Source organism: Bombus terrestris, chromosome 3 (genome assembly GCF_910591885.1).
Source record: "Bombus terrestris chromosome 3, iyBomTerr1.2, whole genome shotgun sequence".
Taxonomy (NCBI): Eukaryota; Metazoa; Arthropoda; class Insecta; order Hymenoptera; family Apidae; genus Bombus; species Bombus terrestris.
Window position 1 is genome coordinate 9296566 of NC_063271.1, and position 24515 is coordinate 9321080.

Here is a 24515-nt window from a genome sequence, read left to right on the forward strand (position 1 = left end):
ACATAAAAACATTCAAAGTGAAGTACTTGTTATAATATTTAATAGATCAAATAAATTTTTACGTAGATTACATTTCCATACTTATGTTAATAAAAATATGAACTTGCATAAAAATCCGCAGTTCCATGATATGTATGTATAAGTTTTCAAAATCATTAAAACTTTCGAGGCTTATGAAATCCTTGAAGGCTCGACTACAAGATTGAATTTTTTTAGAAAAATTCGAAATATCAAATTATGTTCGAAGTTATTTTCGTCACATATAAGTTAATATTCGAAACAATTCAACATATCTCAAAAAGCGAATAAAATTATTTTTGGGGTTATAGATAGCGTACAATTGAAACAATCCGTAGTTTATTGAAATTATAAGTATTTTACTCCATTACTATATAAACACGTTCGATAGTATACAATGAAAAAACATTCGGTTTTTTCTACATAATGTGACGAAAATGCTGCTATAGTTAATATAAATTAAATAAATAAGAAAAAGATTGTTTAATCCACATCAGAGAATAATAGTCATGATACTTTGCTAACTAATAGTCACCAACATTTTGTACGTATATCTATAAGTGTATACAGAACAATTCAGAATTTACAGATCTCCATTGCAGCAACAGTGAAGCGTATTATATTAATTGTTACCGTTTAACACATATATTCTCTCTCTCTCTCTCTCTCTCTCGCCATTTTACAGAGAAATTCATGTGCTTCTTTTGCAAATCGTATTCGTTGTATTCTAGACTGAAACAAAGAGAGAAAACGACAGAACAACCGAGAATTAAATATGCATATTGTCGGTTTGCCAGAAGGTTGATATACTTAAAAAATTGTTACTTCTAAAATGAAAAAATTAGTTCTATAGAAGAAATTTATTTATTAAAATGAAAATATACTATTTAATAAGAATAACATACTTTAAAATAATATTTTAATCCTTTTTATAGTAGTAAATAATATCCACAAATAATATATACCCAGAATGTAAAACCTTTCTTGTAATTTATTATCTATAGGTGCTAACCGTAGATGGAAGAATGTAGGAAAGGAAAAAGTTGCATAATTGTATAAACATATAGAAGCACAAACTGCTAAAATTACAGAATTGTGTACTATACAATTGGGTACTAACAATGAGATGAGCTCAAGGTTGCAAAAGATAGAATGTGAACTTGAGATAATGCAACATTACACAAACTCAGAATATTTCAAATGCAATATAGAGAATCGGTAGCCAAAACAAAAGGACTTAGCTGGCAAAACGTCCAAGATGATGAAACTAGAAGAAATAGCTACATACAAGCATAACCAATTAGTTGAACACAGCCCAAAATTGAATTTAGGAAATACCAAAACTACAGATTTGGAGATTAAGCTAATAAATGAACAAGATTCCAAACACTGCCATTAATTATAAAACGATTTCATTGTTATATAGTTAAGTAATTAGTAATTTCCAATTTGAAACCTATATCATTCCTGAAAAATATATTATTGTCACTTGCAATTTTTAGTTGGAAACTTTTTATATCAAACATATTGCTTGAAAATATAATATTTTCAATTGTATTACTCTCCTAGCAAACCAACTGAATATAATCATAACATATGTGTGTGTGTATGTGTGTGTGTACATACGTATACTGAGGTATATTGCATCGTCGATAAATATGAAAATTGATAAAAAGAAAGGTGCGTGTAGGTTCAAGATCCATGTTTTTGCTAATCATTCAAGGAGCTGAGAATTAGAATTTCATTCGAATCGTTAGATAAACGATTCACGTTACAAGAACAGGAATTTCCAGTTTTTAAGCCCTCCTAACTCGCGAATGGACCCTTGATTTGGGGTTATACTTATTGGTACCTAATAACCTCATTTCATATAATCAGATTTTATATAACAATTTGATATCTTAAATTTTGAATTGAATATCTATAAATTTGTTTTTATTTCTCGATCGTTTTCTGGCCCTATAATCTTGGGATTATAATACATTTGTTTTTGCATCAATTGATTCACAAAAAGGAAAATTTCATTATGCGATGTTAATATGATATGCATCGCTTGATCATTTTTACGATGAATTTTTCAAAACAGATTATTCAATAATAAGTAAATTAGTCGGATATACATCACCAACCAAGGAATATACAAATTATTGTGCGTTGATTGTGATGCGCTTCATCAAATCAGACACGCGTTTAAGAATTTCATTGAAACGTTGATTACGTAATATAGCCGTAAGATAGCCGTCACACAGATATAAAATTACGAAAGAAATTATAATATTACTTTTATAATATCATTATGGAAAAGCCAACCACTATAAGAAAATATTATATTATTCCGAAATATGAGATTCGATATTTAGAAAAAATTTCCCTTGCAACAAAGTATAATACTGTAAAAATACTGTGCAAAAAATTGAACACTCACGAAGAGAATTATATCTGTAGAGAATTGAAATGCATGAAAAGTGTGCAAAATATCAAGTATCAGAGAATTCTTTTGTCGCATTAAATAAGAAAAAGATTTATGCATCTGCCTTGTTAATAAAATTTAATTATTGAAATATTTCGTTTGAGAATTAATTTTTAACCTTTGTTTGTTTCTAAAGGTTACTAGGAATAGGCAAAAGAAAGAATTTAAAATCACGACGAGGCTTTTTTATCTGAAAAAAAATTTTTATCTTGAGAATAAAAATGATCACAGATGCATAAATGCCTTTCGCTCATTCGAAATGTTTCAGTTCACTAGGCTTTCGCTGCTAGGCCGTGGTTTAGTGACCACACTCTGTAAGGCTCTTATCTCGTTTTCAGTGAGGTTTGGAGGTCCGAACAGAAACTCCCTACGAGAATTTGGATTTGATAGAAGGTCCTGCATATTCTCGTTAGTTAGCACCAAGTAATGCAGAGAGGTTTGTGTTAAATTTACTTTCCTAGCTAACGTCCCGGTAATATGAACATCGTCGATCCAGAAATATGGCTCTTTCTGTGCCTCACGATACAAAAGAAATACGCTATCGGGAGAGTAGAGTATAGCCCATCCGGCACAATACGCAGGATAGTGTCTGCCAGGATATTCTTGAGGGGAAACTCTCCACTTGGAACGCCAGGATCTCTTCACGGTACCCGTGGGTAGAAGATCGCATAGGATCAATCGTCTGGCTCCCCATGGCGATAGATCACGCGTCAAGAAATCCAACATGGCAGGTACATGAACAAAAACATCATCGTCTAATTTTAATATATATTTGGCACCTGAAAGGAAAGGAACATCTTTCAGAAAATTCACATTTATAAAGAATATATTTTCGTAATAAATTCATATTTATCACAGAAATTTACAATTATAGATTTGTCCATAACAGTTCTTTCTCCTACTGGAATAATATTCAAAATAATCTTGGAATTCCATCATTATTTGAAGATATTGCAAGTTCTAGGCATATTTGATAATATTAAGAAATATTTCTTAAGAATATCTGATAATAAACATACGTTTATCATCGGCTATGAAAGAACTAACGAAATATCATCTGGTAATAAAAGAAAAGAATTCCGCTATATTTAATGGATTAAAGAATTATTCAAAATATCTCACAAAAACTTACTTGGACAATGATACGTAGCCCACTTCAATGCCATCACATGCTTGTAAGTCATGTTTCTGTAGGCATCGAGAAAGTTGCCTTGTATCAAATCTTTGAATTTTCTATTCTCCTCTTCCAGCATCGTCTGATATTCATCAGACGAGCCGACGAAGAAGAGGAGCGCCACCTCCGGAGATTGCTGGCCCCATGTCTCTCTGACCACGTTTCTCTTAACAAAGTTTTCGGGAGCCGAATGAACCAGCATCAGCAGCAACGGATGCGTCCGGTTGCACGGGTCATTGTTGATCGTGAACCGGAAGTCCTTTATGTCGATCAAGGTGGATTTATCACCGAACGAAAGTTCGTGCAGTAAATACGGCTGCGGGGAGAGCGTCACGTTTCCGGGAAGGATTAGCAGATATCCCGGTGCCGACGCGCCGCTGCTGTACGGCGTCGGTGAACCGGAGCTGTCGATGTGAAGCCAGAAGGAGAAGCATCCAGTCAGTGCCAAGGCGACCACGAAAATCAGAGTGTAAGGCGACGTACCGGAGGCATGGAGTCGCCGCTTATCCAGCATACTAACGAGTCCCTTACATCATACAGGTCTAAGTCCGGCTGAAGAAGACAAACACTTGTGTTAGTTTTTATTCTTCATTTTGATACAGAGTGTTTCGTAAATAGGTGAACAAACTTTGGTATCGTATTTTCTACAGGTTTGATCATATTTTTATCAGGTTCTATACATTTCATTTTCATGGTACAAAATTTTTCTAATCATACATAGAATTAATTAATATGTAAATGTTATAGTAAATGTAAGTACTTCTCGAAGCCGCTGTAGTTGCCATGCGTAGAATTATGAACACTGTCAACATTTTCTTCTGTTACAAACGATACAGTAGAATAAGTTAACATTATAGAGACCCTAACTATATATTTCTGAAACATCTTGTACATAATATTAGTTGTTACATATAGTTTCATATTCTATATAAATATGATTATATGCTCTATAATATTTCTTTCATAGATGATAACGGAAAAATTCGTTAACTCCTGAAGTGGACGATTCAAACTGTATATTAGTTGAGGAGTATATACAACAGTGATTTCGTTTGTGAAGAACTCACTGCTATAATCTGCAATATTGTATTCCATTTTGTTCATATACTTTTAATAGTCGGTAATTTCTTGAACATTACAATACAAGTAGCGATAATACAAAATAATAAGATTGTTCAATTTTTCAAAGGTTGACAAATTAAAGATCAATACCTAAATATCAATTCAACAAGAATCAACGTTGAATCGCGTAGACTTTTGAGTTGGTATGCGTCCAGCTGTGTGAAAGACAGCCAATTATCGATATTTTAGGTATACCTTGAACTAACGTCGAACTTAGATCGCTAATAACATTCACTGATGAATGGCAAAAGAGTTTGCGGCCAATTGAACACTTGAAGGAGGCGAGACTATAATAAAACTAAATGAAAGCGCATACCAGATGAATTATAAGTGAACGATTTAAATGTACGTATATATCCTACAATCTCCTACGGATGACTGACACGGTGCTCACGTCGGTGAACTATCTTTGATCTTTCACAGGAAATGTTATAACTAGCTATACATATTACATATATATATAAAATATAATTCTTTTATTTCTGTAGATAAGTCGGTAATTCTAAATAATACCAGGTGATAATGGACACAATATAGATAATGTGCCAATTGTAATGTGTAATTTATGTAAAGTATAATTATGTTCTGCTCGTCGTATCTGTAGACAATTTAATTTTTATACAGTTTAAGGACAGAGATATCTCATACACGACTATATAACTATAATCTCACTTAAAAACTTTTGGCACATCTTGTATTTGTTCTGTTAATAATGCACAGGAAGGTATAGACGACTTAGGTATTATCCGTTTGAATAATTTCCATCCTTCCATGACCTTGAACAGTTTAAAAGTCTATGTTTCAAATGTAGCTTCTCCGAGATTATAGCATTTGTTTAAAAATGTATAGATTAATTTTAGTTTCGAAAGGCCCCGGTGGCCGATAGACATGAAATTTGAGGAGGCCTGATGAAAGGGAGCAGGGGAGTGTATGTCCCAAATATAAAATTTTAGTTTCGGGTATTTATTTATTGATATATCTCCGAGGTATTGATACAGAACTTGCAGTACTGTACATTAAATTCTATCTATACTGATGTTATTAATGCAAGCGTCATTACTGAAATAATGTCGACTGTCGAGCAGCCGATGATGCAATAGCGATATCGGCTTTAGTATCTATGGGGTGTTCCACCTATAACCCGACCACTTCTTTTTAAGCTACGTTATATTTACATCTTAATTTCGCTGGCCAAAAAATATTGGGTTACACTGTACTTTGTAATTTTGGATACCGTACCGGATACTGTCCGGATGGAGATAGAAAAGTACGAGTAATATCGGTTAGGACTAGACTATATATTTTTCTTGTCGAAAGACTACTTTGCCAATTTCGCTGATCTCAAAATAGGTTGAGAAATTTTATATTTTGAACGACTTTTTCCTATAGAGGCAACCAATGGTTGGCCTTAGTTTTCGAGTTATACCCAAAATATCTCGCCACTCCGCTTTAATTTTCAAGTTGGCTTAGGTTAATACTAATGTTAATCCAGCATTTGATAGCTTAAACACTTTAAAGAATAATTAAATAAAATATAAAACATCCTTTGTGCGGTCGAGATTACAATAATCTATTTTACGTGAAACACCCTATAGATACTGAGGCGGATATAGCTGCTGTATCATCGCCTACTTAAGAGTTAACGTTGATGACTACTACAACAAAGACGGTTATATTAATAACGTCTGCGTAGACAGAATTCAATGTATAAATTTTTAAATGTCTAAAAAATGTCTAATATTTTATATTTGGGATTCATCACCGCCATCAAATCTCGAATCGATAGGTTACCGGGGCCTTTCGGAACTTCAACCCAGTAACGTTCCCATTCGGTTTATTTACATCCCTTTATCAATCAATAATTACTTCAAAAGGTATTCATTTCCAAGTATTCGGTATGCGATGCAGAGATTATTACATATTATTTAATCATTGAACTCTATAAAATTTTATGAAAAGATAATAACGATAATTATTTTTCTTATAGATAAAAAGTATTCTTTCCTTTGGAAGCCATTTTTTCCAGTTCAAACTTTTCGAAACTCTTCTGTCGACATTCTTGTCTGGTTTTTAAAAATAACGTTCTTTAACGAATTGCTTTCTGTAATCTAGGAATAATAGCTGGTGACACCGGCTATTTATCAAAAAATTACAGCGCTTATCGCATGGATATATCGGCCATTCGGTCGACGTGGCAGTGTTCAACGATCCTCAAAGCCTAAAACATCTTGTTCAGGTTCTACATTATTTTTTCATATAAAATCAGTGTATTTTCGATGCACTCAGTGCGGCTCAAAATAATTTTTTTATCTCTTTTATATGGAAATATAAAAATAAGGCTGGTAGCTTCTATTACTTCATAGACATCCTACATCATTAGATCTTGGAAAATATATGGGACACTTTGCAGCATAGGAAAGAACATAGCAATTGCGTCACGAATTATTAATCGATACATAAATATTTGTGTAAGTACCAAGAAACTTGTTACATATAAATTCCATTCTTTGGCTACTAATGTTCGTATTTAACGAGATCAATACACATAGTAATAAGTCAATTGTGATAAGCATAATTTTGTCCACGTGAAAGAGTAATGTACATATATGTCTTATATACATCTTATTATTTTTTTTTTAAAGTAATGTACACAGGTATAGTAATGTATACACACATATATATTACTTTGTGCGTGTGAACGCGTATGTGTGTGATATATGTATTACATATTTCATTGTTCCGAGGAATTTTAATGCAAATGATTACTGTTAAGAGTAACTTATAACGGGTGATAACCTTTCACTCGAGATTAGCTTTCATTACATGATTTCCAACTTGAAAATTAATAATTCTGCACTTATGATATCATAACAAATGCAGACAATTATTATATTGACTTTACTATTTTAATTACATAAATTTGTTATTTTAAATACAGAATATTTTTATGTTGAGTAAATAAAATTCATATTACCAACGTTTTAATTAATTTTTTATAAGTTATTAATTATCTGTAACTTTTAGAGATTAAAAGAAAAATTACTACAAATATTTTTGTGAAAAAATTTGAACACCATATTACTGTAAACCGTGCTAAATTACGCAGCGTTTAGAAAGTGCTTTGAAAAAATCAACATTCCAGAACCTTCACTTTTGATATTCCGAAAACGTTTGGAACTTATTGTATTACAAAATAATATTATAGTATAAACACGTCTTGTTTCCTAAAGATCCTCATCTCTGTTTCCTCGAAACAAAGGAAACATTACAAAGCTGGTTGCTTTACATGCTTCATTAATAAGTCACAGAGAAACTTGTTACTTGTTACACACCTCGGGTCTCGACAATTAGATAGATAATTTATGAAACAATATACATACACAATTTTCCTTATCAATTTCGCAAGTTTAAATATTTTTATAAATAATCTTAATGTTCAAAATTTTTATTTCTAGACAAATATCTTTTTAATATATATCGTTTTTAATATAATATATATAATATAATTATTAAATATTTCTATTATAATTATCAAATTTAAACAATATTAATATACGCATTACTTCTAAATATAAATTTCTAAGTAAATCGTTTAATATATTATCTTTTTCAGGAAGCTAACTTTCTTGTCATGAGAATATGCAAAATGTTTCTACCTTTTTTCGCAAAATGCTGGTATCATATTCTATGATTAAAAATAAGAGAAAAATGTTATATAAATATATATTCAAATATTCTTTATTAAAAAATTATAACAAAGATTCAAAATAACAACAGACTAGTTTTCGCTCAATGGAGTATATGAACAAATCGGCGATTTATGTAGTTCCATTTTAATGACATCTGTCAATGCCATATTTATAAGAACTGAATTTAAAATGCAACTAACCTAAGTAAATACATATCGCAAATCTATTTTTATAGTGTATCGATGATGAAAACCGTAACTGTTTCGTATTTTTGTTATAATTTTTTAAGAAAGCATTTTTAAGCCTATGTTTATATAACATTTTTCTCTTATTTTTACTCTTAGAATATGCTGGTGTCATTTTACGGGAAAAAATAGGGACACCCTATATATGAAACAAGGATATACTGTAATATATAATTTATTATGTTACTATAAAATCATTTAATCAATTTCTAATATACATATATTGTTTTCTTCTAGAGTGATAATTCATCTTTTCATAAGAATGCACATGAAACAAAAAGAAGCTTTTGCTAATCGTGCAACATACGCATCATCTCGAACATTACTATCGCCTAAGCGCTTCTATCGAGAAACGAAAACAAAAGCATCATACCACAGTACCAAAAAATAGCAAATGTATAACCCAACCCGACCCAACGGAAAAAAAGCAGAAAAATTATACTTACAACTTACGTGCGATAAAGAGCAATGAAGAATTCGCAGCATCTGTCGCCCAGATAGAAATCTTGTTTTACACATTCGGCACAGTTGACATTAATGCCTCGACGTCGCTGAAGCGTAGTATAATGTAATCACAGGGAGTTTGAGGTTATGCTAGATGAACGACAACGTCGTGTTTAACGGCTGGCATATCACTATTGGGCCAAGAAAGCGTAAATGCGCGTTCTCGAAAGGAAAAGCTACGTGAACGTCAACAGAACGTGGATATCTCGGATTGTTCAACAGCTCTGTTCCTTTTTTTCCTGACACCCTTCATTTTTCCCTTCCTCTTTATTTGTTTAATCGTATGCCTCTCTATACGACCGAGACAGATTGAACCATGTGTAGAAAAATTCGCTAGAATACGAAACCCACAGTGAGATGCCGTGGCCAAAGAGCGAAGTCCATTTGAGCCATGAGTCGATGGTGAACCCGGTGTTCCCACCCTACGACTCTGCGCTGTCTATTGGGCGCACCCTCTTCAGTCGGCCTTGCGCATCGCGTCAAATGCGGGAAATTCAAGTGACAAACCTTATCGATTCTCTTATTTCCTTGACATAACTTTTATTAGAGATTGTGGTTTTGAACTAGTATTAATACACTCGACCTGTCAATATTCGACTACATAGTATTAAAAAGACACGTGTACTTGTATATTATGCATTTATTATATTATGCATATATTATGCATAATTGTATAATTAAGTTTATTATTCATGCTGTATACTAATGTTTTACTAAATGTATGTTTGCAGTAAATGTACTGTAGCCTCTATGTACATTTTCGAATTTCAAATTTTAATATTATATTCACGATAGTTATGTATCACTATAGTGCTAATGAAATTTCATAAAGTTTCGTACAATGCATATAATATATTTATAAAAATTGTGTGTGGTAAGTATCCTAATATTTTTGTGACCTGTTGTATTTAAATACACATATATTATTTCACGCGTATTTAGTTAAGATAAATAATACAAGTAATGCGTGAGATTTCATAAAATTTTTTAATCGATCAATTATTTTTGTATTTTTACAGATTTATGAATAAATTGGATAACATGAAAGAGTATACCGTGTCATTTGTTTTAGGCTTAAAATTTTTTAAAGTAGTATTGTTAAAAGAATGAATTATGATATAATATTTCGTTCGACTTCTACATATCAAAGTCCTCTTATTAATTTTGTGCAAATTATAATGACTAAGAGTACCAGACTTTCAATGTTCAACTTCTAAATATTCAAAATGGCACTTTCTCTTATTATTTTATTTAAACATATTAACTTATTTCACTTTACACAACGATATCTAAGACTACGTAGAATATAAGAATTTATTTATATACAAAAATTTGTGAAATCATAGGGGATCGTACCAATATTTATTATAAAATTCATGTCAAAATGCTTTAAACGTCAAACGCTGAGCGAAAGCACAGATACGAAGTAGCGCTGGAAACTTTACAGGGAGAATCGATAGAAAGAGGAACGGTAAGAAGAACGAAAACGCGCGCTTTATATCGCACTTTACAGTTCTTCAACTAAACAACTAATTGTTTCAAATATTACCGCGAACGAATTTTAATCGCGAAGAGTAGCCGTAGATGGCGCTGATTGTCGGCGGCATGAATTGAATGGACGCGAGAAACTCAAGCGTCTGCAGCGCTATAGCCACCTCTCCCTGGGGCGCATCCTGCGCATGCGTTGCACGTTTATTATCTTCTTTCTGTTCAAGTGCCATTTCATTGCATGCAGTGCAGTCTATAAAACAGAATGCGTTCTCGGTGGATCTCGAGTTTCCTATCACTTATCGTCATTCGTAGCGTATAAACATAACAGCACGCGGTCATTAACTTACAAATTGTTTACGTGTCGTCCGACACATGGGAAACCATTGATATCGTGCACGAAATGCCAGTTTTCGTCTAATAAAAAACACGATCGAGCCATTGTTAGCGTCGTAGTCGAGGGTTTTCGGAGTCGAATAATTTGTCGAGCGATAACGCGCGAGCAAAAATGTCATGCAGCTACGCGGACGGTCTCTCGCAGTACGAAAACAAAGGAGTGCTGGGCCTGGAAGAGGTAAAAACCGTTTATTCACCATCGCCCGTTTGGCGGGAGTCGGCCATCCGCGACGATTTCCAATCGTTCGCCCACCCGATGTGTGAAAACTTAACTATCGCCTTTTTTTTTATTTCCTTCTCTTTCCTTCCTTTTTTTTATAGAGATACGACAGCGTTGAGGCGTTGCGACTGAAGTGCGGCCTTCTAGCCGATTGGATACAGGCGGCACGGCACGTAGTCGTCCACACCGGCGCCGGCATCAGCACTGCTGCGGGCATTCCGGATTTTCGGTGATTATCATTTGTAATTTTTCGCTCGAATCCCCACCCTACTTCTAACTACTTTCATCCCCTCTCCCCGAGCAGTTCCCGATCGGCTCTCCCGTAATTCTGATTCTCTGCTTATGCGTTCGAAAGCGCCACTGGGCCAATTCTTTTAAATTAATCGAGCGGGAATAACGGAAGCGGCGAAGAAACAACCCGAAATATTTCCTTTCGAATCGACGCGTCCACCATTGTTGCGTACGACAATGCCTCACCGTGATCTATCCCAAAACGCTGATTAACTTATGAAATCGAGCAGAAACCATCGAATTAACTCAAGTTTTCCGAAATAAATGCAGAGATAGAATGATAGCTAATAATTCTAACAATTATCTTTTTTTTTTATTTTGCGAAAAGTTATGAATTAATTTATTAAACAAATAATTATTCTTTTATCCTATATATAATACGTAATGTAATTATATTACTTCATGTTGTGTGTGTGTATACGTGCGCGCGTGTGTGTTCTATGTAACACACATATGTAACATGTTACACCAACACATACACGTATGTTATATATATGTACACACACACACACACACACACACACACACACACACACACACACAACATGCCATTTTTTATATTTTAAATACATTATCTTTTTTATCATAAGTAAAAAATTATGAATTTTATGATAAATAATAATTTAATTGAAATTAACGTTCAATTATATTTTTTATTTTTTATATATATTATGTTTTGTTTCTTTTTATGTTATATTTCATATATGAGTCACACACAAGCCCTACTAATTAACTTCATAAATTGGAAAGTAGGAAGAGATGATGATACAACGTTATCTTTTAATATATATTTTAGAATTTATTGTTATTACCGTGCTATCTCTCTGATAAATTAACTTGTGAAAATCGGTCATCTGTTTTTTGAAAAATGAGTATTAATAATCCACTTAGATAATGAAATTGAGAAATAGACAAAAAATAAAGTTGATCAGTTTGACTTTTGAGAGACTCATATATATATATTGAATATTTCTAATAATTTCCATATACTATGTATGTGGTTTCTTAGAGGTACAAATGGAGTATGGACACTAGAGCAGAAAGGTTTGAAACCTACAATGAACATTTCTTTTGACGAAGCAATTCCTACAAAAACACATATGGCATTGAAAAAATTAGTAGATGCTAGTGAGTACAATTATGATAATACAGAACAATTACATACTTTCATTTCATAGAAAATTGATCAATATTATTTCTCCTCCAGAAAAAGTTAAATTTATTATAAGTCAAAATATTGATGGCTTGCATCTTCGATCAGGAGTACAGAGACAGTATCTTGCAGAATTGCATGGAAATATGTTTACCGAACAATGTGATAAATGTGGAAGGTTGGTATTCTTTTTCCAAAAATTACATTGTACAATTACAAATTTGCAAAATATTATATTTTATCTCTTTCATTTGTTAATGTTCATCTAGGCAATTTATTCGGAACTTTGCAACTAAGAGCGTAGGAAAAAAGTCTCTGGACACTGTATGTAGATCTGAGCAAATTGGTGGTCGTCCGTGCCGTGGACGCATGCACGACACCATCCTCGATTGGGAACACAACTTGCCAGACAGTGATCTATCTTTATCTGACTTACACTCTAGGTAAATCGGCAAAAACCTCTAACGAAATGAAAGATATTAATTTTTTTTATATCACGACATATCACAGAGATAAATCTGGAGGCACTATGCAAATGTTTTTAAACAGGCGATAAGAATATTGTAATAAAGTGAACGTACTTTGTAATATAATTTAATGTCAAAAATTTGGTATTTTTTGCGAACAGATAAAAGGAAGATTGCCTAACAGTTGTTGATATATTAAAAAGATTTGGAAAAACGATTCGTTGATCTGAAAAATCCTATATTGATATCTCAGGTTTTAGTTAACAATTATTTACGACAATTATTTTGTTTGATAATGTTATTGTGGAAAAATGTATTTAATAAAAGTATATACGTTTACAGTGTCGCGGATTTAAGTATATGTCTTGGGACGACGCTTCAAATTATCCCGAGCGGTAATTTACCTCTTTACACCAAAAAATACGGAGGACGTCTTGTTATATGTAATCTACAATCCACAAAACATGTAAGACAACTTTTTATCTTTAAACTACTAACAAATTCTTTACTCTAAACTTTTAATAATTAACCTGTTACTAATTTAAGGATATATTTGTGTAAATTACTATAGCATACTGTGGTCAGTATACTCTTTGGAGTAAAAAATTAACATGATTTAAAAAACAAGGATATTATTTTAGGACAAAAAGGCAGACTTAATTATCAATGGCAATGTTGACGAAATAATGATCAGCGTTATGAAAAAGTTAGGACTAGAGATACCCGAATACGAAAGTACAATGGATCCTACGCGTAATTCTGACACAACGTCCAAAGAAATGGACTGGACGATACCAACGAGCAGAATAAAAGAAATGAACGTATTGTACAAGAAGGTGTGCAAACCGATGAGAAGGAAACGAAAGACCTTCATGTACGAGCGGGAAAGAACTGACACGAAACGGGAGACGAAAACGAAGAAGCAAGCGTTCATGATGAAACAGGATATAAAAGCAGAGGATACGATGAACACAGCGAATCAGGTTTGCAACAACGCGGTAGTTCCGGAGGATATAAGCAATAACGCGGTGAAAATCGAGGACGAGATGAAAGACATAGAACAGTTCGACTTCACCGCGAACAACATGACTCAGCCAGATCCTGGGTTGGAAGTGAACGACATACTGTAGCATGATTTAAGCAGGTGGTGATCCAGCGACCTAATACTCCTATTAATCTTCAGTCTTTGTTAAATTTATTTACGAGTGCATATAGAATGGATGTTATCTGTATGTGAAGAATGCCTAAAAAAAGTGCTATTGATTTGTTTATACGAAAACAACAAAAGAAAAAAAAAAAGTAAGAAAAAAGTAAAAGTATAAGTTTATTAACCGGTAAACCGCTTTTATCGTCAAGTCAGAAAGCGCTGCAATACGTGTAAATATGTGTAGTAGTACTTTCGTAATCGCTTCCATGTTCTGTCCGCTTTTTCATTACTAGTAGTTCTCTTCTTAATCAGAGAAAATCAAGAGTTTTTCCAAGTGATCTAATGTGTATCATACTCTACTGACATACACGTATATGCATGCACACCATGTTTTTCTCCATTACGATACATTAAATGTTAAGTACGTAAGATGATTTATTTAGAATCGTTTATAAGGTGTTGAACAGAGATTTTGTAGTACAGCGTCGATCATGAGATGATCTTTCTTCAAACGGATCTTGAAATGATCGTGAAGAGCGCAGCTATAACGTGTTACGTTCAAGTGCGTTTAATTCGTATATCTATATATATTATAGGTAAAATACTGTTCGTGTTTTCCACAGAAAATGAAAAGAAACATGACCAAAAAAATCTTCCATACACGAAGCGATTATCGGAAGATCCGCAGATGTTTTAAAATTGCACCGGAATAGTAAATACTCGTTGCTACTTTGAACGTTTAAGATTGAAATCTTTTAATAGAAAGCTCCATACGAGCCTCGGTGTTGTTTGATCGAATCTAATAGTTAAGTGTCTCTTGTTAAACGCACATACGTTTGTATAATCGTGATAGAACGACTAAAAGCGTTTTGTAGGTAAAGGATGAAACGGATAATGGGACCGCGAATGTTACTCCCTCGACAATATGTCTCCTGAGCGAGTTTAGAAGCGGAAGTGCAAAAATTTGAAAGAGAGAGAGAGAGAGAGAGAGAGAAATAAAGTATGGAAATGCAAGCGAGTCTTTCTTATATCGGCATTCGACGCTATTTTGTCGATAGCGTTTTATAGTAGAACGCAGATTAGTGAAATGTGTAATATTTATATGTAAATAGTGATATATATGCTTGGTTGCTCCTAATAATTTATTACTTTAATTGATATTATTTACTGGACGTTATTATTAGTGAAATATTATAGCATTCGACGGGAAATAAAATTGTGGAAAGGGATTTTTGTATGGTCACTATTTCCTATTCTATTTTTGATAATTTGGGAATTAAAATAAGGAAAAGGGAATGTTTAATTTTTCATCTTGATATGGTATATTCTTATTCATAAGCAAAGTTTAAACAAGGATACAAGATAATCATGTACTTACACGTGCGCTACAATAATTACTTTATAGCATAATTCTTTTTAAACCAATTAAGAAAAAACATCACTCCAAAGATTTAAATACATTTCGCCTCTTTAATAAATAGATCTTTTTCGTTTACATATTTTATATATATATATTTTTTTTTTTAAGTAGACTTCACCGTCACGTGGCGCTGCGCTACATCGACGTGGAAACATTTTTGAGATCTGAAACAGCGTCTCCCGTTTTTTTTATCTCAACTAGTCCTTTTTTGCACTAGCATTTTTCTTTTTTATTATTTCAAACATTTTCCAAATAATATTGAATTCATATACATACATGAGATATATATATAAAACCGCATGTTCAAAAACATTAACGATGCAAATCGTTTTGTCAATAACATTATATAAAATAAAATTAAAATTAACAAATAATAATTCTTTTTGAGGAATTGTTTTATATTATATCTTTGAATGTATTAAAAGATTTTTCTTATATTAACAAAGAAACACCGATTCAGAGTGAAATTATTAGGGCTGTTTTCCGTTACTACAAAGCACAAAAGCTAACGTTACGTTTTGATTTTCGTAATATTAATAAAAAAAATATTCCGATATTTTGTAATAAATATACATTATTGTAATAATTATACAAGCTTTCACAGATTCTTTTATCGATAATTTATGCTTCGAGCATAGATACTAACATTTTTAGTTTCTCTATATTTACACATTTGTAGTTTATATATCCGTATATATGTATTTAGGAATTTGTTAATTCCCATTGGTCACATCTATAGTTAAATCGTAACCGTTGACGTCCTTAACCTTAACATTAGCATAACGATTATCCTACTTATATTTAGTCGAATAGGGGATTTCTCGAAAATCAACATGTCACGAGTTGCTACGTATCAATAGTCAAAGCAGAGAAGTCTTCTTTTTTATACATGTACTGCGCGAACGAAATTATCGATGGATCTTAAGATTTTTCCATCGAAATCTATAATTTATGGAATAAAATTTTCAAACTATACACGTTCCACGCAATACACATATAACATATGTGTGGAAGAAGAATCTAAGTGCTATTGACGGAATTTGAAAGGAAACGGAAAACACCCCGAATAAGTTTGCAAACGGTCGACTTTCGACGAGCGCAGACATCGATTCGTAAGCAGCCATTCTCGCTAAAGAAGGATAAATACGGTGAGCTTTAAAAAGGGAAAGAGAAAGAGACAAAAGTGAAGATTGATAGGAAAGGGAAAGAAAGAACATGAGAAAGAAGTATAAACCTGTTGTATATGATGGAATGTATTCGTGTCGCATAAAAGAGATCATATAGTGAAGGACAAAAGGCAGGAATGGAAAATTATATCAGAAGCAGAACACCGCGGAAAGAAAATAGGAGAGAAAGAAGGAAAGAAGTATTACGATTAGAAGATACAAATGTTTTATCGATTGGTTCGACTTGTATTTCTGGTGTCCACCGAGAAGGCCGATAACCGACATCAGAATCGAAGCCGACTATTTGGTATAATTGCATTTTTTTTTAAATATTGTCCTCTCGGTTCCTAGGGGACTCGAATGAATGAGGACGATACGATGCGGAACATAGACCTACCGAAATTTTTAGTTAGACTATGTATGTACAGTAATCATTTATCCGACGGAATAGAAATCGATTATTACATATATATATATATATATATATTTATTTATATAATTATATACGATAAACTTTCTTTTCTATATTGCTCTACTTGCATATTATTGAATCGCATTCTTCGACTTGCCTGACGTCTACCGAGAAGAACGTATGCTATCTTACCGACTGAGCTTCACGGTCCGGACTCTACGATCAATAAATCGAACGCGACTTTTCAATCTCTTTCGGTTGTCTCAGTTTTCGATTCGCGTTTCGAGACACCTTTTTCTTCGGCAAAAAAACAAGTACATCGCTGACAAGGAAAACTTTTCATTTAGTGAATCGCGGTTTTAGGTACGTGACAAACAATAAATAGAAGTACGTATTATATGGCTAACTTAATTCGTTGTGTATCTTTGGGTTTTAGTACGGCTCGCTCGATTAATGAAGAGAAAGTCACCGACTAAATATATGCTTCGTGACGTTCTCTTGTTCCATTCCTGACCAAATCTTTTGTTTTGACACGGCTTTGTATTGACAAAGCTTAATCGTGCCTTTTTAATGTACAACGCTAGCTCTTAGAGAAACGTGTAAGCTTATTAGAAACGTGTGATTCACACGTATTTGTGGTTATAATATGTACATAATAGAGAGATACGCGGAAATATTTTAGCCCATGTTTTGTGTGGGCGCGAGAGATTAGAAGAAAGAGAAAATAGAAAAAAAAGAGGAAAGTAGGCACTTAATTGACGAAGAAAAAACGATTCTGCAATAGCTGGCATTGTTCGTATAAGCGAAAGTGGCTTTGCGTTGTTGTAGTCAATTTAAACATTTCTCTTGACTCGAACAAAGCATGACAACTTGATGAAATTTTATTAAAATAGGCTCTTGATTCACTTATGTTGTTAAAAATCATTGAAATTCATCCACACCGTAATCATAGATTTAATTTCATATAATTTGAAATGTATATTTTTATTGACATCACTGATGTCTGTTATAGTTTAAAGATATCATCAAACAACCCATGTTTATTAAAGGAAGAACAAATTTATCAACGTCAAATTATAAAAATGTGCGAAATTAAGATAAAAGATGTTGTATATTGTTAAATTTCTTCTTCAGGAACACGGTGAATATGTTGTAAGATGATATTTTAAACAATCAGTCTGATGTTCAATAAAAATAAACAATAATGGTGAGTGCATTTATTTGAAAATATGTCCAATTCACTCGAATTGTCTACAGATCATATAAAATCATCAATGTATCGTGTGAATTGTAACATATAGACAAATAAGAAATGACTACAATTTTTTCACAGTCACGCAAAAATGAATTAATACAATAAGTATTGCTATATAAAAAACACTGATATATTGTTGTATTTCTTCATTTTTTCAACAAATTTTTGTTAATTAAATTAACTATCATGTAAATAACAATAAAAAAGGGCTAAAAGAAAATCAAAACTCAATTTTTAACAATATTTATCAATTTATCATACTTATTAACACGCATGCACACTTTTGTTTCTCAAATAAGTACCTACTTACACTATCTCTACTATACAAAGATCAACTTATCGATTGACTTTCGTACACGTAAATGGGGGAGGAACCTAAGGCACGATCGTGAAATGTCCAAAAAAAAGCAACAGCTGAATCTACTTCACTCATGGCTACGCTTTACTCCTAATAGCTTGGCGGCGTCATCAGCGGATGCCTGTAGTACTCTGTCAATGAAACTCTTGTCTCTTATTCCCAGCAGGTTCGAGATCAAATCATTATCCGTGCTTTCTGCATCTGGATTTGCGTTTGATGGAATACTGGCCAATTTCCCTGTCAGAGTGGTTAATTTCTCGTATGGATTGAATCTTATTAATCCACTCGGGGCTGCATCACCGGTCGCGACTGGAGTAACAGTTGGTAAAGAGATTCTGTCTTGAATACGGGAATTTCCGTTGTTGGCTGCCACCAGAATTTGTTGTTGTTGACTTCGTGGTGTGATCGTAGGTGGCTGCGCAGGTGAATTCTCTTCATCTCCGCTTGTACCAACATACATGGTAGAATCAATGGACTCGTGCTTCTTTCTGTGCCGCAGCATACTATGTTTCAAGGTGAATCTTCTGCAGCATATATCGCAGGAGAAAGGTCGTTCTCCGGTGTGTGTTCTCATATGGCGCCGGAGATCCTCCGCAGACCAGAACCGCCTCATACAGAATGCACATACGACCTGGAAGTAATAAGAAATTAATTGTTTTAGTTGCAGTTCGCATGTTTGGTTAATCAGTCATCTGTTACAAAGTAACACTACTTGAAATAGACTTGATGATACAGAGCGTAAGTTAAGCGTGAGTTCTATCTACGAATGATATTCACAACTTATTTATGCCCTGTATAAGTCTTTCTTAAAAAGGTAAACGTTCTTACCTTTCTGTTACTATAGTCTGGAAAACGTCCTCGTTTTTCTTCTCCATCGCTGGTATGATGTTGCGGTGGCGGTTGTTGTTGGTCTTCAACCGCGTCGATGTCCATGTCCAATGCCCCTTTCGCCACTAACATTTCGTAGGATTTTTTGTGGTTCATTTTGATGTGTTCGAGGCAGTCGTGTCGTTCTGCGAAACCACAGTCGCACAAGTGGCATTTAAAAGGCACATCACTGGGCCCAGGTGATGATCTCGGTGAAGGTCTCCTTGACCTAGCTGTTTCGTTGGCCAATTGTGAAGCGTTAGAATTCGATTTAGTAAGTCCTGGCATCGAAGAAGTTTCTATCCCTTCAGACACGCTCGAAGACTGACTATCATAATCAGTTTGTTCGTTGTTCGGCTTTGGACACTCCTGTGGACTGGTTTGAGGTTCACTGGATGGAGTGTCCGACCTGGTCTTCATCTTCCGAGCGTGTTTAGTGGAACGATGTTTCTTTAGGTTACCCAACGTTGAAAATGTTGAGCTGGGACACTGATTGCACTTGTAGGGTCTTTCAGGAACGTTTCTCATGGAGAACGAGTTACTATTGTTGATGATCGCTTGAGAATCCGGAGAAGAAGAGTTTCTGACTCTACGCATCTTGTTCGGATTTGCTTTATGTTTTCGGAGCAAATGACGATCGCAGTTGGATTTCGTTGTGAATAGCAACGAACAGTGAACGCATTGATAAGGTTTTTGTCCAGTATGTGTCAAAATATGTCGTCTGAGAGATGAGGTCCATGGGAATGGTCGTTCACAGTATGGGCAGATTACTCTGTTCGGGGCCATTGAATATGCTGATTTCTTCTTTTTTTTCTTCTTTTTCTTCTTTTTCTTCGACGCGTTCGTCGAATGTGATGAATTTACAGAGTCGGATTTCTCATCACTGCCAGAATTATTGCAATCACTGTTCGATGCTACTAGACCTTCTTCATCGCTTAAATACTGGGGTTGAAATTGTTGGTATTGTTGGGAGGCATTGTCTAATAGTTCTGACACGCTAGCGAGATCAGGTGCTCCATCCTCCATCTTCTCGCTGTTCATATTAACTGATTCCGTTTTGATCACTCTGTCAGGATTCTTTTCAACTGAATTTTCCGTCACAGTAGTCTTCTCCGTGTCAGATTTTTTCTGTTGTTCAGTAACAGTTTGTTCGTTCTTTTCCAGCTTAATATTTGTCTCGTTTGGGTCATCGTTCGAACATTCCATGGCTTCTTCATTCGCCGTAGTTTCTTTCGTAGATTCTGTAGCTTCCAATTGTCCTCTCAACAGACTCTTCTCCCTTTGATCCTGAGATTCTTGATTTTCTTTCTCCTGTGGCCCTTCGTCTATGACCAGTTCTTCTTCAGAGTCATTGTCATCCATCTTGTTTGCCTTTAATTGCTGTGCCAGGATAGCGTACTTCACTTGGTCGGAGATAGAATGCCTCGTAAATTCCGGATTCGTTGACTGTTCCACTTTTGGCAGGATGTTGTTGTACGATTGGCTGCCTTGAGAAGTTGCCTGTCCAAGGTTTTGAATCAGCGTAGGATGGCTGGAAGGTGGTCTTCCCCTTGTCGAGTGACCTCCTCTGGGTCGCTGGCTCCAGTGCTGAGGATGTTGTTGTTTAATGTGCCTTTCCATATTGCTCCTCAAGGTAAATCTCGCTGAGCAATGTTCACAGGTAAAAGGCCTCTCAGTTCTGTACCTTCGTTGCTTTTGTTTAGGCATCAGGACTCCATTTTTGATCACCATCTTCACGGAATTGGACGAGGGCAGATTGTCTGGTTTATCACGGGTTGTCAGACTCTTGTTGGCCATCTTAGAAGATATTAATTTGGCATATTCATTTTGGTCGGTTGTTGAATGAGACTGGGAATTGATGTCTCTATTTTGAGAAAAGGCGGTAAATCCCGCGCTACCTATGGGTGGCTCCACCAAAGTACCTCCACTTGTCAACTGTAGACCTCTGACCAATTCCTTCTGTAATCTTTCTTTCATAGAGAAATCCTGGCCAAAGACATGAGGATTGAACATGTACGGTGGCAATATTCCAGCTCCTACGCTACCAGGGAATGTACTGAAGTTTCTGTAGATTGCGTTAGCGTACAGAGCTTCCAAAGATGTAGGTTGAGAACTACCCTGGCCAGCCTTCAACAAAGCCTCGGTCAACAATAATTGACTGGTAGCATTGTACAAATCTTTTTGGTTTTTTCCAAATTGTTCGTGAGCCGCGGCGAAGTTATCGTCCTCCTTCTCCTTCGACTTCTTGCTGAGATCCAGTACGTCCATGGAAAGGTCCAACGGACCGTCTTCGCCTATGTTTTCCGATATGTTGAGACCTTTCTTTAAATTCATAGGACTAGCTTGTATTCTTTGGTGCGAATCTGTTTTGGTTTCTGTGACTAGAGATACGCTACCCTCGGACGATCTCGACTCCAAATCGTCGTCCAACTTCGAAAAATCCGATTTGGCATCTTGACCAGGTTTTGTCTCCTCGGAGTTCCTTTGGGTTAGCTCCAAAGGCTGACCATGCCTTGAAAACGCATCATTTTTTTCAAAGTGGCTAGTACTGTATATCGACATCGAGGAATTTTGCAGCTTCGCCTCTTCTATTATTCTGATCTCACCTCTTGCCTCCATAGAAACCGGAGGATAATGTATTTGCTGGTGGTGAAGATCTTCGCGTTCTGGCGGATATACCAGGCTCTTCCTCACATCATCCTTCAAAACTCTGGGCGAGTTTCCGCGTTCCACGTTCTCGTTCGTAGAGTCTTCATTTGGATGATAGATGAGAACGCTTTTAATGTCCTCTCTTGTCAATTTTCCATGTCGGTTTCGTACATGGCGCTCACAATTTGCTTTAGTTGTGAAAGCGTAATTGCAGAGAGAGCATTCGTAAGGTCTGTCGCCATTGTGAGACCTGAGATGCCTTACCAGAGTCGCTTTATCAGTGCTGGTATAAGGGCACATATTACAAGGATATGGCATGCCAGGTCCCACGCCCATGTGCGCCCTGTTGTGACCTTTTAAGGCTCTTAGATTAGGAAATATCGAGGAACAGAGCCTGCAAGGGAACTCCCCTTTCAATTTCATTTTTCTGAACTCTGCAGAAAACGCGTCTTGAGCTTCCTCCTCGTGGTACTCTGTGCAATACGTACTTGAACTACCAGAAGAGTTTACACTGGTATTAAATTTGATGTTGTTCTCGGGTGTGCTGGCGTCTGATCGAAAACTCTGTAAGATAGGTCCAGAGGTGACAGATATGATACTCTGGATATCAGCAAGATCTTTGCCTTCCTTCGCTTCCCTCAAAGCAGCCTTGTTTTGAAGATCCAAGCCAGCGAAAAAATCGTCTCTTCTCGATTGGCTGTCTTCGGTTGTTCTGCTTTGCAAATTCATCGTGCCGCAGTCAGTTTCGTGGGCATCTAACGCGGATCTACAAGGAAATGCTCGCAGACATTTGGAGCATTGGAATTTGGCTACCTCGCCTGAAGCTGGCCGGTGAAGCGATTGTTCGCAGACAGCTCTCGCTATTGCTGGAAACTTATCGGACGAGAAATCAACGAACGTTAAATCGTTGAAACCTACTATCGAATTTCTCAGATTTCTCGCGGTATTTCCCATCGAGTGTTCCGCGAAATGTATCATGAACCGATGCAGATTCAGTACTCTGTGGTTTTTAAACGACAAGTTGCACGTGTCGCACTTCGCAGGGAATTCCGGATGATTTCGTTCCAGATGCGCTTCTAAGATGGCGCTAGTGGCAAAATCCTGTCGCCCACATACTGGACAATTGTAAATGTTCTGGTTGTCATCCGGTCTCGATTTCATCTCGCTTCTCGAACTATTTAGAAGAATCTTATGCCTCTTCTGTGTTTCGCTGTCGCTCGCGTAGTTAGGGCATTTTCTTTTTCCAGTTAACGACGAGGTCTGTTCCTCGTCCCGTTTGTCCCCGATATTTGGCGAGTTTCTTTTTGTGATCTCGTTGTTGTTGTATTCCTCGAGATGTCGCTGCCTGGATGATTTGTCCGAGTCGCTGCTACCCTCGGAGTCGGTGCAGCTGTTAGGCGAGGCGCCTCTGTGCGCTGTCCTCAAATGCCTGTTCATATTGCCATTCGTGGTGAACGCCATCTCACAGTACTTGCATTTGAACGGCCGTTCCCCGGAGTGCACCAATACATGTCTGTCGAGGGAACTTGCAGAGCTCAGCACCTTATTGCACACGCCGCAGCAATAGTCATCCTCGCCGCTACAGTCTGTGCTGCGAGGCGAATTATGGCCGCGTAGGTGGTTCGTTAACTCCCTGGAGGTGGGCAAAACGGTCGAACAAGCTGGACATGGGTGTGCGCTTTCTGGTAGTTCAACCTGCGGAAACAAGTACAGAAACTGTTAAACGGGTTTGATTCTCAAATAGTAAATAAAATAATATATAGCGGAGTATTTAAAGGTAATTAATAGCTGTACACGTTAGGTGACAAGTTATGGTAATAGATGGCGACAACGGAGATTGTTAAATAGGTTGGATAATTCGGTTTTTAATCGATGACTATCGTAAGATACATAAACAAGTAAGAAAATGTGGTAGAATAATAAGAGGAATATCGTACAATGAAATACAAAGATTGCCAAAGAATATGAATCTAAAATAGTAGAATATTGCAAAACGAATTTCTA

General features: G+C 35.4%; 3 protein-coding genes and 1 long non-coding RNA gene across 14 annotated transcripts in view; 2 read left to right on the forward strand and 2 right to left on the reverse strand.

Annotated features, from left to right (window-relative positions):
* Window positions 1-340: 340 nt before the first annotated feature.
* On the reverse strand, window positions 341-11322 carry LOC100644596 (beta-1,3-galactosyltransferase 5). 3 transcript variants are annotated; one of them, XM_048404425.1, is made up of 3 exons: window positions 11304-11322; window positions 3621-4214; window positions 341-3267 (listed from the first exon to the last, which is right to left on the reverse strand). In XM_048404425.1, the coding sequence occupies exons 2-3, from the start codon at window positions 4174-4176 to the stop codon at window positions 2753-2755; spliced, it is 1071 nt and encodes a 356-aa protein (XP_048260382.1). In that variant the 5' UTR covers window positions 4177-4214; window positions 11304-11322; the 3' UTR covers window positions 341-2752. The 3 variants fall into 3 exon arrangements, with proteins under 3 accessions (XP_048260382.1, XP_012176340.1, XP_003394538.1); XM_012320950.2 differs by lacking the exon at window positions 11304-11322 and adding an exon at window positions 9172-9703; XM_003394490.3 differs by lacking the exon at window positions 11304-11322 and adding an exon at window positions 9165-9703.
* On the forward strand, window positions 4099-10274 carry LOC105667169. 8 transcript variants are annotated; one of them, XR_001099788.2, is made up of 3 exons: window positions 4099-4235; window positions 4630-7252; window positions 8398-10274. It is a non-coding gene; the product is annotated as an uncharacterized LOC105667169 (long non-coding RNA). The 8 variants fall into 8 exon arrangements; XR_007223453.1 differs by having other exon boundaries at window positions 4189-4312; XR_007223455.1 differs by having other exon boundaries at window positions 4214-7252; window positions 8398-8881; window positions 8956-10274.
* LOC100644478 (NAD-dependent protein deacetylase Sirt6) lies at window positions 10342-15613 on the forward strand. The gene is made up of 7 exons (XM_003394489.4): window positions 10342-11284; window positions 11428-11555; window positions 12627-12745; window positions 12825-12948; window positions 13040-13213; window positions 13580-13703; window positions 13879-15613. Exons 1-7 carry the CDS (start codon window positions 11219-11221, stop codon window positions 14365-14367), a joined length of 1224 nt encoding a protein of 407 aa, XP_003394537.1. The 5' UTR covers window positions 10342-11218; the 3' UTR covers window positions 14368-15613.
* Window positions 15614-15834: 221 nt separating this feature from the next.
* LOC100642838 (ras-responsive element-binding protein 1) overlaps window positions 15835-24515 on the reverse strand; it is a 112485-nt gene continuing 103804 nt past the window's right edge. For both annotated transcript variants that reach the window (XM_012320944.3, XM_048404424.1), the window contains 2 exons: window positions 19824-24206; window positions 15835-19626 (listed from right to left, as the gene is read on the reverse strand). In XM_012320944.3, coding sequence (XP_012176334.2) covers window positions 19063-19626; window positions 19824-24206 — 4947 coding nt within the window. In that variant the 3' untranslated portion in view covers window positions 15835-19062. The remainder of the gene's footprint in view (window positions 19627-19823; window positions 24207-24515) is intronic.

What these genes read in the sequence shown, in the direction of transcription:
- LOC100644596 (XM_048404425.1), bottom strand. Translation starts at nt 4,176, where the DNA reads ATGCTGGATAAGCGGCGACTCCATGCCTCCGGTACGTCGCCTTACACT. An exon ending in GGCTACGTATCATTGTCCAA is followed by an intron (nt 3,268 to 3,620) that starts GTAAGTTTTTGT and finishes CTTTCCTTTCAG; the next exon opens with GTGCCAAATATATATTAAAA.
- LOC100644478 (XM_003394489.4), top strand. Translation starts at nt 11,219, where the DNA reads ATGTCATGCAGCTACGCGGACGGTCTCTCGCAGTACGAAAACAAAGGA. An exon ending in GCGGGCATTCCGGATTTTCG is followed by an intron (nt 11,556 to 12,626) that starts GTGATTATCATT and finishes GTGGTTTCTTAG; the next exon opens with AGGTACAAATGGAGTATGGA. An exon ending in GAAAAAATTAGTAGATGCTA is followed by an intron (nt 12,746 to 12,824) that starts GTGAGTACAATT and finishes TTTCTCCTCCAG; the next exon opens with AAAAAGTTAAATTTATTATA.